This window comes from Aspergillus tubingensis (assembly GCF_013340325.1).
Source record: "Aspergillus tubingensis WU-2223L DNA, scaffold_8, whole genome shotgun sequence".
NCBI classification, from domain to species: Eukaryota; Fungi; Ascomycota; class Eurotiomycetes; order Eurotiales; family Aspergillaceae; genus Aspergillus; species Aspergillus tubingensis.
The window spans coordinates 1,159,417-1,176,615 of record NW_023336282.1 but is presented as its reverse complement, the minus strand read 5'-3'; the positions used below and the strand labels follow the sequence as shown (position 1 = coordinate 1,176,615).

At 52.7% G+C, this 17,199-nt stretch overlaps 4 protein-coding genes across 4 annotated transcripts; 2 read left to right on the top strand and 2 right to left on the bottom strand.

Moving 5' to 3' along the window:
* Positions 1-608: 608 nt before the first annotated feature.
* vps27 (ESCRT-0 subunit protein VPS27) lies at positions 609-3,017 on the bottom strand (the record flags this gene model as incomplete). Its single annotated transcript, XM_035501851.1, has 5 exons — positions 609-1,477; positions 1,548-2,313; positions 2,375-2,656; positions 2,717-2,849; positions 2,950-3,017. 5 exons carry the CDS (start codon positions 3,015-3,017, stop codon positions 609-611), a joined length of 2,118 nt encoding a protein of 705 aa, XP_035357744.1.
* Positions 3,018-3,776: 759 nt separating this feature from the next.
* On the top strand, positions 3,777-7,234 carry AtWU_06741 (putative ubiquitin C-terminal hydrolase; the record flags this gene model as incomplete). The annotated part of the gene is made up of 3 exons (XM_035501850.1): positions 3,777-4,019; positions 4,086-4,286; positions 4,376-7,234. 3 exons carry the CDS (start codon positions 3,777-3,779, stop codon positions 7,232-7,234), a joined length of 3,303 nt encoding a protein of 1,100 aa, XP_035357743.1.
* A 2,340-nt stretch (positions 7,235-9,574) lies between these two features.
* AtWU_06740 (cytochrome b5-like heme/steroid binding domain-containing protein) lies at positions 9,575-10,243 on the top strand (the record flags this gene model as incomplete). Its single annotated transcript, XM_035501849.1, has 3 exons — positions 9,575-9,693; positions 9,878-10,004; positions 10,073-10,243. The coding sequence occupies 3 exons, from the start codon at positions 9,575-9,577 to the stop codon at positions 10,241-10,243; spliced, it is 417 nt and encodes a 138-aa protein (XP_035357742.1).
* A 778-nt stretch (positions 10,244-11,021) lies between these two features.
* On the bottom strand, positions 11,022-15,134 carry AtWU_06739 (putative RNA binding effector protein Scp160; the record flags this gene model as incomplete). The annotated part of the gene is made up of 4 exons (XM_035501848.1): positions 11,022-12,010; positions 12,067-14,359; positions 14,418-14,686; positions 14,750-15,134. 4 exons carry the CDS (start codon positions 15,132-15,134, stop codon positions 11,022-11,024), a joined length of 3,936 nt encoding a protein of 1,311 aa, XP_035357741.1.
* Positions 15,135-17,199: the final 2,065 nt, after the last annotated feature.

Sequence of the window (17,199 nt, the reverse complement as noted above, 5' to 3'; positions counted from 1 at the left end):
CGAGCAAAGGAAAGACACAACTGGCAAGTAGTAGTAGTCTATGACATTGAGGAGTAGTGGCAGGAGACAATCAAATTTCCCCCCAGATCGAGGAGAAGGAAGAGGGAAAGATGATGGAAGATTGAAGATTGAAGATCGAAGATGGAATCCGGAATGGAAAACGAATGAATGACTGAATAATACCTTTCCCCGTTCCCGTTTCCATACCGAGTCCAGACCGAGTATCCATTATTGCTGTATTTTTCCATTTCCATTTGCCACTGAGACCGGCGATCGCCAGCAACTTACTCCACGAGGCATTTCCCCATCCCCATCTAGCTCTTTTGGGTTCTTATCTTCCTTCCATTGAATCTTCCGGATAATCCCCCCCTACGCGATATACGTACTTTTACCACCTCTACAACTAACATTACACTAATGGTCTCCGAAAGTAGTCTTCCATCCACAGGATTTGTGACATCTGTACATACAATTTCGTGGCTTGCAAACAACCAATGTTTTGGTATCACGGTGACAAAAGACTAGAGAGTATAAGCAACAAAAACAAGCATCGGAATGCGCCCCTCTCCCCCTCATCTCCACAACCCCCGCTGCATACCCCCTTGCTTCTACAGCTCAATCAGACTTTCTTCGACCGGCGGCCGAGACGGCGTGGGCTGTTGATACGGTGCATGAGCCGGCGTTACACCCACAGGAGAGACATCCCCCACAGCCTGGCCAGGATGTACCGGCGCGCCTTGAGGGTATGCCGGGTAGGGGTTCCCCTGAGGAGGCTGCGGCGCATAAAATAATGCAGCAGACGGGTCCGTTGGCTGCCGCTGAAGCCCGTAGCCTGATGCCGGTCCTTGGTCGGTCGGGAGATCTGGGGCTGACGGTGCCGACGGTGCCGACGGTTGATACAGTGTCTCCCGCTGCATCACCGGTGAGCCCTGATAAGGCATGTCTGGCTCCATTGGTCGGGCATGCTGTGCCGGTTTGACATCGGGTTCCACGTGTGGTGGAGAGGTGTAGAACTGCGTCGCACCGGCCGGCCCCGCATAAGCCGAAGGGTTGCTGGGGTAAGCCATACTGGCGCTCGACGGTTGTGGAGAGGCAACAGCATGAGCACTGCCGTTCCAGGGCACGCTGGGTGAGATGGGCTGTGATGGATGCGCGTAGACACTAGGGCTCATGGTACCACTACGTGTCCCAACTCTCTCATGCAGCTCCCTTTCGGGTTGAGGCTGCGGGTAAGGCGCTGCCGGAGCCTGGTGGCTCTCGGCGATCGGATTTCCATAGTAGAAGCTTTCGGTTCCAGTCTTCCCATCAGGCGCCTGGGCGGGCATGGGCGGGTAGATGTTGGGGTATGGCGATCCGCCGGGGACCGGGCTGTACCCTAGAGAATGTTGTGCGTAAGCGCTGGATAGACGTTCCTCAAGCATGCGATCATAGTATCGGACCACCGTCGAGAGTTTGGCGTGTAGGTCAAGGAGAGTGTCTGTATCTCATATGTTAGCCATCAAGACTTTTTCACCCAGTAACGAATGAAAACCATGGTAATGGCTTACCATGTTTGCTCATGGTCTCCCCATAGCTCCGTGCCAATTTGGGGCGGAGCGCGCCAATACTTTCGTAGAGTTCCTGGATCTGAGGTTCGCGGAGTATGGTGCCCGGAGGCTGGTGTTGTAGTCGGTCGACCAGAGCGGCGAAAAGATGAATGTTCTCTACCTCGACTGGGCTGAGTTCGTAGGAGTTCTTTGGCAACGGGGTTGCACTTGGTGTCTGGCGGGACTGTGTGTCTGCAGACGATGTGTTCTTCAAAGCGGCCGCATGCTTCTGCTTGTGCTCCTCCATGTCACGCAGAGACGCTTCGATGGCAGCCTTCAGATCCGCATCCTCCTCCTCTTCTATGGCAGGTTGAGCAGGTGCTCTGGGTGGCTGTTGGATCGTACTTTGTGGAACATAACCACCTGAGCCTTTGTTCTGCGCCTCCTCTAAACTCATCTGTAGCGCCCGGCGCAGATCATCATCGAACCCCCCTTCAGCTCTACCTCCACGAGGCTCCATCACACTGGATTTGGTTATAGAGTTGTTCTTGAATGATGCTCGGTCTGAAAGACCGCTGGGCGCAAGGGCTTTGGAAGTCAACTTGGCATAACAGCCGTCGTCCACTCGAACAGGCTGCAGGATTCCGAGATGAGGTAGGGGGAGGGTTTTGCTGGAACATTGCGCATCGAAGACACTTCCGCAGTTGCGACAGTGGTGTTTGCGGTTCATGAAGCTGAAGGGAGTACGGCAGCGCATGCAGACATCGGAGTCGATCCACTCAGGAGGCTTGCGCAATTCGAATGTTAGCATCCAGGAAGGGAAAGGTACTGCAGCATAAGCAACTCACCGCACTGCTTTCCAACATGCTTCCGCTAATCTGGGTCTTGGGAGGGAATCGGAAGCCTTCGTCTTGCAGCCTGCGGTATGTTTCGCCGACGTAGCTCAGGTCCATACGGCCCTGGGCTGCCATCGCCCAGTCCTGAATCAATTCTAGCATCTTGGCCTTCACGTCGGAATTTAGCGGAGCACCCTCGGTCTTGAGAAGCGAAACAAGATTATCCATGAACTCGCGCGACGCAATCTCCGCCAAGAAGTGAGTACCGCCATTCTTCACGCATGTGTCTGTTAACTGCATGGTGAACCACCCGTCAGCATGGAATTATCGTTGCAACGAAGTCGGGTAGTCAACCTTCAATGTCGCCAGCTGTATGTTCGGGTTTTTGTTTTCTAACCGGCGTTTCAAGCATCTCATAGCATCTTTGGGCTGGACACCCTTCGATCGGATAAGGTCGGAGATCTCTAAGTTGAGCGCAATGTCCTCTCTGCGCCAGTTGTTAGAAGTCAGTTGGTGGTTGACTGGATGGGGGCCGTCCACAGGCCGATCACCGTCGAAATAAGACATGGGAAGAGAAGGAGACATACAGGGAAGATGCGGTGGCCTTCTCCACCTGATCCTCGATCGGTGATGTTGAAGAGAACCACCCCGCCATGTTGACAGTGCGCAATGGATGATAATCTGACGATGGCGGAGCCCAGGATCGCTATGACGTTGGGTAGCAGCGACAAGGGGAAGGGAGGGGCTGCTGGGTACAGTCCTAGTCGGTAGAGTAGAGGGAGAGGTGAAACTGAAGAGATGACCAGAACACGACCCGGGTTGCTTCAGGAACAGACCAGAGTTGGAAAGTCAAGGGCGAAAGAAGGGGAGTCGACAGCAAGCTCCAGGCAGATCGAAGCGATAACAGTAACGAGCAATGATGGCGGGAGGTACCATCTTACCTAATGCAGTAGGCAACAATGTGGCCCCGCCATTGGTCGGGCGCCATGAGTCAGCGGGCGGCCCCAGGCAGCCAGGGTCAAGCAGTGGCGTCATAGGCCCGGGCGGTGAGTAACACCACCATGACGATACCGGCGCATTACATACCGACTTACCCCAGAAACATTCATCCCAATTCATCCAGTTCCATCCCGCAACGTTGGCTGCCTACTTGGCCTGGCAGTTGTTCGATTCTCTACTCGTTGAGGTCCTGCGCTCTCTCTTTCTTGCATGTTTCTTCCAAATCTCTCTGCTCGGGCCTGTCTGTCATTGCGGTCGCCATCGGTCTTTTTCTCTCCGACTTCCCCGTTATCCTTTCAGCCAGTCCCCTTCGATTTCCGATCCCCGAGTTTGACCAGATTGCCCCTCGCCGCGTGTCCTACGAAGCCGTCCTCCAGGTCATGTGCTGGAATTCGGCTTTCCTCGCTGTGATATAATGTCCCCAGATGCAGCGGCCCTACCCTCTCCTCCAGACTTTGCACCGTGGGATAACGCTCCCCGCCGCCCTCAGTCCCTCGGTGGTATGCAGCCGGGCGGGAAGTCAATCGCCGCCGGACTAGGATCGTATCAGGCCAACAACAGTTATGCGTCCCCCGCCGGGTCTCAACCAGCTCGATTCCCCAATATCAAGGATCTCCAAGATGAAGCAGCAGCGCTTGATCTGAACGACAATACATCGGTTGGTTCCCGTTCCCTATGCGCTTAACGGGTGACGTTGCGGATGACTGACCCGCTTTCCGTACAGCTAAGCGTTCTGCTGGAGCGAGCGCAAGTGGCCATAGATCGAGCCCGTGAGCTTGCCGACACCGATCAACTGGATCGGGCTTATGTGCATTACCTGCGAGCGTCGGAGATTACAATAAATCTAATACCTAATCACCCTGACTACCGAGCCACTGCCAGCCAACGTCCAGGATGGTACAAACGATTCGGGGAGTTGATGATGGTATGCCGTGGCTTCCCAAAGCACATCGAGTGCTGTGACAAGTCGTGATGTCTAAAATTCGTACAATGTGGCTAATCTGATGGTGACAGGCTGTGCGGATGAAGCAAGGGACAATGGATGATATCAAACAACAAATACTGGAGAACAATTTGCTGAGCAACGTGCAGCCTGGTGGGGTGTCTCGGTCGAACCCTCCACGACCAAGATCACAAGTGGTGTCTCCTGAACTTGGGCAGAGTCCGGACCCAAGAGGTCGCCCTGTTGACGCTGGCAACAACTCTTTGCGGATGCCTAGCCCCACGCAATTCCAACGATCAGCCCAAGCAAATGCAAAGATGAATCGTTTTTCGAGTCCTGCTGGGGATGCACTTGCTGAGAGATTCGCAAAACTAAAAATGTCGCCGCCTACTCCATCTGATGTAGGTTCTATGTCCAATGGCCAAAACGGTACTACCTCAACACCCCCGATTCAGGATCTCCCTACTCGACCATCGTCCCAAATGTCCCAAGGGGTACCTCCGCGGCGGCCTCTAGGGCCCCGTAGTATGGGCTCCTCCCATAGCGTACCTACTATACCTCCGAAAGTGCCCCTTAATACATCTCTTCCTCGCGCCCCCGATCCAACTTACAGCCCGATCTGGACAGTGCCTTCACAAGGACCCTCAAACCCACCCAGGACCTCAGTTGAAAGCTCTCGTCCCGTCAACCCACGGTATTCTCAAATTACGTCATCTTCTCGCAGCAGTCTTAGCCATGATGGCTTCGACGACAATCCTTACAGGTCGCAAACCCCGAACGGTGTGCATCAAGCGAAGGAGGTTAAAAGCAGTAGTGCAGATCTCCCCCACAGCACCACAATTGAGCCCCAGAAGCTGCTGGAGTATATGCGCAAATACAATATTCTATTGATTGACGTGCGTTTCCGGGACCAGTACGATAGTGGCCACATCTATGCCTCCTCGATCCTTTGCATTGAGCCGGTGGCATTAAAGGAGAATGTGTCAGCGGAGGAGCTCGAAGAGCGCCTGGTGGTGTCGCCGGAACATGAGCAGTCATTATTCGAGCGGCGCAACGAGTATGACATGGTCGTTTATTATGACCAGGGAACGGCATCAGTCAGTTATCTAGCCGGATCTCCTGTAGGCACTACGGCTCCTCATCTTCGAGCCCTGTATGACACGCTTTACGAGTTCAACGCATATAAGCCATTGAAAGATGGACGACCTCCTGCACTACTGCTTGGCGGCCTTGACGCATGGATCGATCTAGTTGGCCAGCAATCTCTTGCTACATCCTCCACTGCTGCTGTTATGGGATCTTTGCAAGCAAAGAGGCCTGTCAGAAGGCCAGGGCGACCGCTAGGAAGAGTGCCTACTATCGTCAGTGCCAATTCTAGCTTGGAAGTGAGGAAGAGAAGATTGCGCGAATATAAGCCACTGAATCCTCAAGAGCTCACAGAGTGGATGGAAAAGTCTAAGACGGAAGAAATTGACCCCGGGACCTATGTCGAGGAGGAAGCACTCACGGAAGAACCGGAAGGTGCTGAAGAGCCACCTGTCTCTCCCTTTGTGCACACATATGAGGATTTCCTGCGGCGCTTCCCGGAACCACATGCAATCCAGCAGTCAATGGTGACGCCGCATGTTCGGCCAGCGGGGACACCCGCACCCAACTATGCTGCGCCTGTTCCTGTTGCCCCATCAAGGCCTCCGCCTGCAGTCCCACGGCCCAGTTATAGTGGCGTTTCAGACGGCCGGCAAATACAACCTACGTTGGAGAGACAGAACTCTGCCACCAAAACAGCTCTCTACACACCAAGCTCGATGCTTAACCGCCTGAAGCTCCCACGGACTGGCTTGACTAATTTTGGCGTGACCTGTTACATGAACTCTACCCTTCAGTGTTTGAACGCTACAGTGGTGTTGAGTAAGTTCTTCATCGACAATCGGTTTCGGTACTATGTACAAAAGAACTGGAAGGGCTCCCAAGGCGTTATGCCGGGGCTTTTCGCGAATCTGATCCGATCGCTCTGGAAGAACGACGTGGAAGTGATCATGCCGACCTCCTTTCGGAATTTTTGCGGACGACTGAATCAAGAATGGGCTATCGATCGCCAGCAGGATGCCAAGGAATTCTTCGACTTTGTCGTCGACTGTTTGCACGAGGACCTAAACATTAATTGGCAGCGGACGCCTCTCAGACCCTTGACATTCGAGGAAGAGATGCAGCGCGAGAGAATGCCCGTTCCCAAGGTTTCCAAGATTGAGTGGGATCGCTATTGTCATCGCGAAGAGTCGTTCATTTCATCGCTCTTTGCAGGCCAGCACGCGAGCCGGCTACGCTGCACCACCTGTAAGCGGACATCAACCACGTATGAGGCATTCTACAGCATCAGTGTCGAAATTCCACCGTCGGGCACGGGCGACATTTACCAATGCCTTCGCAGTTATTGCCAAGAGGAGATGCTGAGTGGGGATGAGGTGTGGAAATGTCCGTACTGCAAGTGCGAACGAGTGGCCACCAAACAGATCATTATCACGCGAGCGCCGCAGATCTTGGTCGTCCACTTCAAGCGGTTCTCGGCGTCGAAGACCCAGACTGCACGGAAGATCCATACGCCTATCGACTTCCCTTTGCACGGACTCCGGATGGATGACTTTGTCTTCTCGGCATATAATCAGGGGCAGACCAACGGTTTACCCCACGACCCGATCGCGGCCACGGTGCCTCCGTTCACGTACGATGCGTACGGAGTCTTGCGGCATATCGGGTCCTCGATGGGCAGCGGACATTACATCTCTCTGGTGCGAGATGCGCAGCGACAATGCTGGCGACGGTTCGATGACGAGCGGGTGACCGATTTCAACCCGCGGGATCTGCGATCGAAAGACCGGCTGCAGAACGAACAAGCCTATATTGTCTTCTACGAGCGGGTGCCCGCCAAGTAAAGGGGCCGAGAGACGGGGTGGACGTCTTCCTTATATAACAGTCTCATTTTCTTTTCCTTTTTCTTTGTTCATCCCCTCACGGCCCGCCTCTGTCTGGTGGTCAGGGAACGGACTATGATGTAGCGTTGATTCCGCTTTGGCATGGGTAAGAGTTGCACTGGGACAGGTGACGTCTTCTCATATACCCGGGGTTTCTTTTCTTTCTGATCATATTTTGCGATTGCAATGGGAGACGATGACACGGACTTTGCATGAGGGATGAATTTGATTTCCAGCATGGAACGAACTTACTTATATATACTTTGCTATTTTGTTTCTTTATTTGCATCATCAACCATACCTATTTGAGCAAGACATGTTGACATGGAATGGGCTGGCTGGCTGGGCCATTGATTTATTTCCCTCATTGATTACCTGTTTCACTTAGGTTTCCTAAAGCGATATGGGATGTATAGATATTTAGTTTTCAACTACTTGCAGAAGATAGACAGCATTGGATACTTCTTGGCCACTAAGTGATGATGAACATTCTAGAACCCCACAATATAGCCGAATCATATAGATAGAAGTTCCCTATTTAGTAGATATCCACTACGGAGGACACGGAAGATAACTCTAGTATGAATATTCTCCCAAGGAGGAGTAACATTCCGCGCGGGAAGGAAAGGCGGGGAAAGAATGAGTGACCAACTGGGGCAGTTAATCCCGACGGCGCTACCCGACCAGATCCCCTCCCCGAGGTTACGGCTATCGAGGGATCGCAGGGTCGGGATTTACGTAGATACATAGTAGATGGGCGGAATTACGGAATTCGGTTTCAGAGTACGATATTATTGAATTTTATGATCATTACATAGCAGATTAGTTACTATCATGTATTTACTACACCATGTAGAGCTTGATTGTATATACTATGGATGATATTATTCTGGAAATATGTATGAAGTAATAAATAGCGGATTATCAAAATATCGCGGAATTGTAAAATACCATCTAGAAATGTGAATATTACTGGGAATGGCTGTCACACCACAATAAGGTGGTGGAGGGTGGTGGAGCAAACGGTAGGCAAAGTCAGTCACCGAAAAAGGTCAACCAAATTACACTGGTTGTGTAACTTCTTTCCCCCCGCGGAGGTTATTCCGAGGTTTTGATTTTCAGTGGAGCGAGATAGGCTAATCTTCTTTTTTTCTAGAATGATTGGAAAAGAATCATGACAACCATCTGATAACGGAGGAGGGGGGGAAAGACAACTACTGTAGTAGTATAGGCAGTTACAACACATACCCCAAATCAGGTAAAAAGATCCTGAAGACCAAGACAACATCTAAAACCCATATGCAACATCTAGACAACATCGTCAATTCACTAATCCACCAGCATAATTTTTTGATTATTGATCGACGGCCCGTTCTAGTCACTCTTCCCCATCAGGACTAGTGCATAAGATACACTGACTAAGCTGGGAATAAGCCTGCTGTGATTGGCGGAGAAGAGGCCATCCCTATCAGGCCACTTTTCAGGATTGCCTGATTGGGAACAGGTTGAGAATTGAGTGCAGTGAGTCCGATCGGAGTACGTAGTGTAGAAGATAGTATTGACAGTAGGCAGTAGTAGTGATAAATCGGTGAAATGTGAATACTAGTAGGGAGCAGGCTGCCGGCAACCCGGTAAATCCCCAGGTGGCCGGATGGCAGCCACGGCTCCTGTGTTTGGGATTGGAATAATGTTCCTGGAGGTCCATCCAGTTGGAAGGCGGAGTCACTGTCGAATCACAGGCGCCAGGGGGGCTGCCTAAGGAACCGACAGTCTTTCCCATCTGCTCGGCTTCCTTCTCGCTCCTCCTCCTCTTCCTTCTCCTCTTCTCTCTTTCTCTTTCTCTCCCTCTTTCTTTCCTTCCTCGGGTTCATCTCTAGTCTCTCTATTCTTCTCTCGTCTAGATCGTCTTCTGTGATCTGCCTCTTTTGAGCCTTTGTACCTCCGTACCTTTAATCTCATTCTTGTTGAATCTTCGGTGAGTCTCCGCCCTATCGCATTTCTTCTCCCTTGCGATCTGGTGTTTTCTACATTCCGAGGTACAAACCCTCCAGTCAGGCTGGACTCGGGGGTGGCTTACGCTGCTGGCATTGTTACTCGCGCATTGTCACTTCGCTCTATACCATATCGCATGAAGTCAAGATCCATAGACAGTATTCCGATCATGGAACTGTCCTGGGACTGTCCCGAATTCCCCTGCTTATCACCTAAGCCCTTCCTCTGCTCTCACCGATCAATCTCCTTGGCTTTGTCAGTCGCTGACATTCACATTCTTTATTCACACAGCTACAACACTTTACAACCATGGCCGACGCAAAGGAATTCACCTTCCAGGAGGTTAGCGCTCACAACACCAAGAAGGACCTTTACATGGTCATCCACGACAAGGTCTACGACTGCACCTCCTTCGTCGATGAGCACCCGTACGTTCATCACCGTCCATTTTCCACATGCATATCCCTTCCCAATTGAGCCTCTCACCCCCCCCTCGCCTCCAGAGGTCATGCTCTCTACCCCTCAAAAAAGCAATGAGACAAATCGCGCAAGGAAACACTCTGTCGGATCAAAGGAACAAAACAAACTAACATAATCTGCCCTCAACAACAGTGGTGGTGAGGAAGTCCTCCTCGACGTCGGTGGCCAGGACGGCACCGAGGCCTTCGAAGATGTCGGACACAGTGACGAGGCCCGTGAGATCCTGGACGGTCTCCTGGTCGGCAAGCTGAAGCGCATGGTACGTCAGACGACGAAAAAGCAACTCGCAAGACAAGTCGTTCACTCACACTAACACAATTCCATCAGCCCGGCGACCCTGCTCCTCGCTCTCAACCCCAGTCTTCCTCCGGTCCCTCGGGCTCCGGCGACAGCGCCGGCATGGGTGTCGGTCTCTACGGCATCGTCTTGGTCGGTGGTCTGATCGCCTACTTCGCCTACCAATACCTCCAGAATGCTTCCGCCGCTGAGACGCAGTAAACGATATCCCTTTTTATTTTTTTTTTTTTCTCTTATTATAATTAATAAACTTAAACAAAAAAGAGATGAATCCCATATGAACTGAAAGCCTGTCCCATTTCCCCCTCTTCTTTTGATCCGTGATCCACATTTTGGCCCCCTGTTCTGGAAAACAGTCATTTTTTCTTGGACCGGTTGATTTCGGCTAGTTACCTGTTGCTACTTTTTTCGTCAGCATTAGGGGGCTGTTGGGTGACTCCCAATGCAGATACCCTTTCTTATTGATTTGTCCCCCTGTTCTCGTTCCAAATAGAGTGCAATGTCACGGATGCTTATGCTGTGTACTTTTTCGTGATTCGGTAGCCGAGAAAGAGCTGTCATAGAGAAGCATGTTTAAATCAAACCCCCAAACATAAATATGCTAGCTGTTTGGCTTCTGGTCAATTCATTATTGACTTCTGCATATACAATTGTTTCTACAATGACAATAAATCTAGTAGTATACCCAGTGATATTCTAAGCTTCTTATATTCGGACAATTATGTAATGCATATAATAATATTTATAAGAGGAGTGAGGCCTAATCACAGGATATTCCAGGCAGGTTATGCAATTCGTCAACCGCCCAGCAAATGCATGTAGTAAATGTATAACACAATCTTCTTTTGGTGAGAGAGAGCACATAAGACAAAGATAGAAGGAAAGGAAATTATAAAAAAAAGAAAAGATATCATGGTCGCTTGACGATTCTCAAATATCACTCTGGAGATATGTGGAATCACCTAACGGCCTCCCCCCCTTATGACCGAGAGTTGCCGCTCAAACCAGCGCGGACAGCCTCCAGGATCATATCCTTGGCCTCTTCCAGGCCCTCCTTGCTTCCCTTGATCTCGATCGCCTCACCCTTGGCCTGGTCCTTGGGCACATTGATCCGGCAGCCAGTCTGCTTGCGGATCGCGTTGATCTGGCTACCACCCTGACCGACGACGAAGCGGTAAGTCTTCGGGTCAGGCAGGATGAGGTAGCCAGTAGCGGACTGCTGGGAAGCATTGGCGATAGCCTTCTCCAGGGCCGACTTGGCCTTGGCGACGTTGTCGCTGGTTCCCGACAGCACCCACGGGATGGTCGCCGGTTCGGAGGGATCGGCAGCGGCCGGGCTGTTGTCCACGATCTTCCATGAGTGAGCCTCCACGGCTTCGCTAGGCTCATCTGTGATCAAGGGAAGAGAAGAGGAACCGTTGACTGCACCGCGGGAGTCCTCGGAGGCAGGCTTGGGAGGCACCTGCTGTCCGGCATGGTCCACGGTAACGCGGTAGTCGTTGCGCAGGCGACGGAAGAAAGAGCCATTCTCAGAAATAGCATGGTGCAGGTTCCGGGGAACTTCCACCGTCTCACCCTGCTGATCCTTGAGCATGGACTCAATGTGCTCCTTCGCCTCCGCGACTGCGTTGCTGGGGCCCTTCAGCTTGATGTCCGAGCGTCCGGACCCCTGCTTGGGAATGTCGAGCGTGATGTTGAACTTGGACTCAATGCCGCGCCGGGTCTCACCTCCACGGCCAATGAGCAGACGATGCTGAGACGGGGGAACCTCAACAGTCGTGGTCACCTGATCCTCACGCTCCTTGACAAAGTCCTGGATCGCAGCAATGATCTTTTCAACCACCTGGCCATTTCCTTCAAGTTTGATGGCCGAGTCACTGCTCTCTGGACGAGGGAACTTGACCATGCGGGAAGCACTGCCATCGGTGGGGCCACCAGCCTCGGCGACGATCTTGCGGATGTTGGCACCTGCACAACTGTTAGTTACTCATGCTACCTTGTAACAATGGGCACAGATTACTCACCACCACCGCCAATGAGCGACTTGTGGTACTTCTTGTCCACGTCAATCGTCTTCGTAACGATGGAGTCGAATTCCTTAGACCGCTGCTCCAGGATCTTCTTTGCCTCCTCAACCTGCTTCTTGGTGCCTCTGATCTTGATCTGCACACGGCCCGACTCATCCGGCGCATCGTTGACTCCCGGAACATCAATCTGGGCCTCGGTGTCGGCGCGGAGCTTGTCCATCTCACGACCGCGCTGGCCAATCAAGGAGGGGATTTGCGCTTGAGCGACAGACACTGTGGCCGTGTAGGAGTGGTCAATCACCCACTGGAGCAAGCTAAGGATTTCATCGCGTGCAGCATCAGCACCCTTGCTGGGACCCTTGACGATAACCTCATCCAGCGCCTGCTGAGGGCGGTTGGGGCGAGAGCCACCTGCGTCGCTAGAAGTCTCGGCGACGGACTGGTCATCGCTGGTCGTAGCAGCCACGGCAGCACGTGGGAACTGCACACGGACAGAGTAGCGGTCCTGCAGTTTGTTGACCTGATTTCCCTTCTGGCCAATCAATTCCCGATGATACTGGGCAGGGACCTTCAGAACATGAGTGGTCTCATCCTCCAATTTCTTGCCCAGGTTGATGATTCTAGCCTTGGCGGCATCGGCCTTGGCCTTGGGTCCTTTGACCTCAACCTTACCCCCCTCGACCTTAATGTCGACATCAAACTCGTCACGGAGCTTGTTGATGTTCTCACCGCGCTTGCCAATCAGGAAGTTGGCATACTTCTGGGGGAAGTCGAAAGATGTGGTGTATCCTCTTTCGAGGTCATCCTTCTCCTGCTCCACAACAAACGCCTGAATCTTCGAAGCAAGATCCTCCACCAGACGGGAGGGTCCACGAAGTGCAACCTCGGACTCGTTGCGGTTACGTCCATCTCCGACAATGGCGCGAACAGGGATCTCGTCCTCACTCTTCGCTTCCTGTTGACGGGAGATGAACTTGCGAACCTTGTCCTGGTACTTGCTGGGCACGCTCACAGACGTCGCCACGACATCGTTCTGGTCACCGAGGGTGCTCAGAAGATACTCTTGAGCTTCCTGGAGGGTCTTTTCGAAGGTAGCAAGTTCAGCGGCAGAAGGTCTCTGACGAGGAATCTCGACCTGAGCAGCAGAAGCGGAAGGACCTTCATACACCAAGACCACGTCGGAGCTATCAAGCTCATCAGGCACAAGAAGGTGAACGCCATAGTCACTCCGCAACTTGGGAATGCTCCGAGAGCGCAGGTAAGGGTGGAAGTAGGGGTCGACCGCGAGGCTACGAAGTCTCGTAGGAGGGTGAGCCTGGACCAAGTTCATGATATCGGATCTTGCGCGAATGGTGTTCTTGCCATCTCTAGAGTAGACCTCCCAGGTCACAGGGCCGTCCGAGCTGGGCGGAAGGGCGATCCGTGCGTCATACATTCTCTCCAGCTCCTTGATGATTTGACGCTGTCTCAGGTACTGGGTCAGGGCACGAGCATGGGCGTGGGGTCCCATGGGAGCACCGGGGTGCTGACGAGAGAGGTCAATGCTTGCCATCTGCATGCTGGTGGCAAGATCCATGGCCCGATTGATACCATTCTCGATGCAGTCAAGCGGACCCGTGATGGTGAGGAATTCGCTCTCGTCGGATGCAGGAGGCAGGACAATGGCACAGCCAGTGTCAGCAAGGAATTCGTGCAGAGCATCGGCATTGTCGCCAAGGATGAACTGATGCTGGCCACGGTTGATGGCGAGCTGGCGAAGCGTGAGCTGGCGTTGCAGGTCGGCGGCAAGTCTCTCAATTTCTGCGCGAGCTTCTTGAGCGGCCGCACGCTCACCAGAGATGTGGATGTGCTTCTCGGGGACCGGCACGAACTGGACGTGACCCGGATCAGCCTCCTGAGGCGGAGGCTGACTCTGCCAGGTGTCGTATCTGGGGATATGCACTTGCGCCTTGGTACGCTCCTCGATTTCCTTGAGGTTGGCATTGTGAGCACCGGCGATGAAGGGGAAGAACTCCGGCGGGACGGATTTGAGACGCAGGCTCATGTTGGAGGCGCGCTCCTTGACGATCGCTTCAATCTCCCGACGAGCCATCTCGGCCGCAACAGCATCACCCTCAATCAGGACATCGATAGTGTCACTGTCGTCATCGTCCGCTCCAGGAGCAGATTCCTCGGCGCGAGGTACCTGCACACGAGCGCCTGTCCGTTGCTGAATGTCTTGAACGACGGCACCCTGGCGTCCGATGATGTGAGGCCGAGCGGATGTAGGAATCGGAACGCGAACCGATTGCTATGGGAGAGACGTTAGTCGACAGCTCACCCCAAACCTCGACAACGGAAATACATGCCTTGGATCCGACCTGCTGGGCGACTTCCTTCAGGGCCTGCCTGACCGCATCAACGGAGCCCTTACCCTCGAAGATGATGGAGCCACCGGGTCCGCCGCGCATGTCGACATTGGCCTTGGATCGCTTAGAGATATCGCGCAGGATATCGCGCAGAGGCTTCTTGAGCTGGCCTCGAGGGAGCATCTGCGAGGGCGCCAACCGGAGCTGTTCCATGTGCTTTCCGGGCAGACTCATGATCCTGGGAACCTCAGAACCGAAACCACCGGGGGCTGGTTCAGGTATAAATCAGCATAACGATGCGATTTTCAAACAACGGAGCGGGTAAAACATACCAGCCTGTGCGCCGCTGGCAGCGCCGTTGGCGACGGCAGCAGCGGCGGAACCGCGGGCACCCCAAGCAGAGGCGGCGGGGACCTTGGGCTTCGGGCCACTTCCAAGGGCCGGGAAGAGTTCCTCGGACTGGACATCAAGAGCAGGTGACTTCTTGGGAGCTGGTTTGGGGACTGGAGAGGCGGTTGGGGCCGGGGTCTGCGCCGGAGTGGAGGACTCGGCCTCGGTCACCGAAGTAGACGGAGGGGGGTGCTTCACATCCTCTTCATCGACAACATCTTCCACGGTAACCTTGTGCGCCTCGTCACGGGCATGCTGCTCTTCCAGCATGGCAGCCCGAGACTTGGCACCGCCGTTGACATTGACACTCGACACTTCGGAAGCCATGGTAGCGGGACGATCGGTGGATTCGGAAAGATCTCGAACGGAGAGGGACGGCGGGGGAGACTAATGCTGAGTGCCGGTGACGTTAGAAGAGACCAATTGATAGTCTGGAAGGTGCTCCGACATACCGACAAGTAATGCGAGTTGATGGAGATTATAGCTGGCTGTTAACAGACGTCCAACAGTACCCAATGTTTTGTTGAGCTAGTGATCCAAAAAGAATAAATGGCCTGGGGCCGCAAAAGTGTAGTCAAGAAGGGAAAAGCTCAATTGCTACCAGCAGAGGCTAAATGCGAAGAAAGTATTTATGGTGAAGGTGTGTCCCAAGATTAAGCCGAGAAAATGAGGGGGGAAAGTGGGAGAGAGAGAAGAGGAAACAAAAGACTAAAAGTGGAAAGGCGGAGAAGGAGGATGGAAAAGGATGAGCGGAGGGGGAGAGAGAGAAGAGGCGAATGGAGAGGAAGAAGGAGGAGGAGGAGGGGGTCAATGTAATTGACACAATCCAGAGGGGGGAACGATAGCCACGGAGGAGATCTGGAGATGGGGAAGGGAAAGAGAAAGAGAGAAGAGAGAGGGAAGAAGAGGAAGAGGAAGAAGAGGACAGACAACAAGCCCGAGTGGTCGGAGAGGAAAGTTGGAAAGGCCGGGGGAGGAAGTCATTCCCTTTCGGGCTGATGGGCGGAGCCGCCGTCTCTCTTTCTCTCTCTGTCAACCTTATGGACTTTCTGGAAAATCCACTCCCACCGTCAACTTGCTTTGCTTTTATTTCCCTTCACGGGTGCCTGTTGGTGCTTTTTTTATTTATGGATTACAACTGCAAGACATCAATCTGACCCGCCATGACTTGACCGATCATTACCCAAAACAACACAAGATTGCCAGCAACGTTTTGGTCGCCGTTGCGGAGAGTGCGTCAATTCCGTCACCTAGTATGGCCATGCCATCATGAGCTCTACCACCAACGAGCACCATTTACCTGACAATCCCGATTCCCCAATGGGCATGGCTCGACTTGAGGTGATTGGTGTGTTGGGATAGTGCGCCCGGCTTGCAGGTTGAGGCTGAGTTCTGCCTGTCCGATCCACCAGCGGAGACGCCTCCAATGCACGCATGGGTAGTGAATCCATGTCCTTTGGTCGATTCTCCCACAATAGTCTAGGTTGATCATCTGCAATTTTGGTAGCTGGTCCGTATACTGGAAGAGTCACCGCATGCTTGGAAGTCGACGGACCACTGAATTTGCATCATTATGGACGCACTCTATTGAGCTGACATTATTATGGACGATGGTGACTAAACTTCAAGGAGGTAGCTAGCTTATAATGAGAGACAATATGGGGTTCAATGTCTCTTTGAATGAGTACAATGCACCCGTTTGGTTCCGCACCTAAAACCCCTGTGTACGGCGCTTGCTTCTAGAACAACCCAAGAACAACCCCAATGTATGAATATACTGGGTTTACTGGACAAGGGCACCAGCATGAGATCTTTACCTGGGCCTGGCTGAGCACTAACAGAGCCATTCCTGTCGGAGAAAGTGCCGTTTACCCAGTCAGATAGACATCGAAGTAGCCTAAGCCAAATATCTTAAGGCTTGATCGATACAATCCTTTTCGTAGAAGAGCCTAGAGCAGCACAAGGATTGGTCCAGGCTTGTCTTGGCCCTCAAGCAGTGACAGCTGGCGGGTGGCAAAACAAGCACCTAGGAAGTTAGGGCGGTTACACATTTCACTTCATGTTCTCCAGCAAGGATGTTGAAGTTCGAGTAGTATTTTGTTGTTGCCTTGGCATATACTTGTGGTCTCCATCTGTAGGCTTGGCCACCATACGGTGTGGGCTGATACCAATTTCGCCCACACAATTCCAGAAATCATAGTATATCAAAAATCAAGATGATAACACCATCTACCACTGCGAGAAATTCCTAATATATCGAGTAGGGAGTAAACATATCACAGTAGTAGTGGTTGACTGCTGCTCTCACCCGAATCCCCTGACCCACTCACTGCAATACAAGCACGCGCGACTAAAGGCTGGGCCGAAGTGGACCAGAAACCTTAACGGAGAT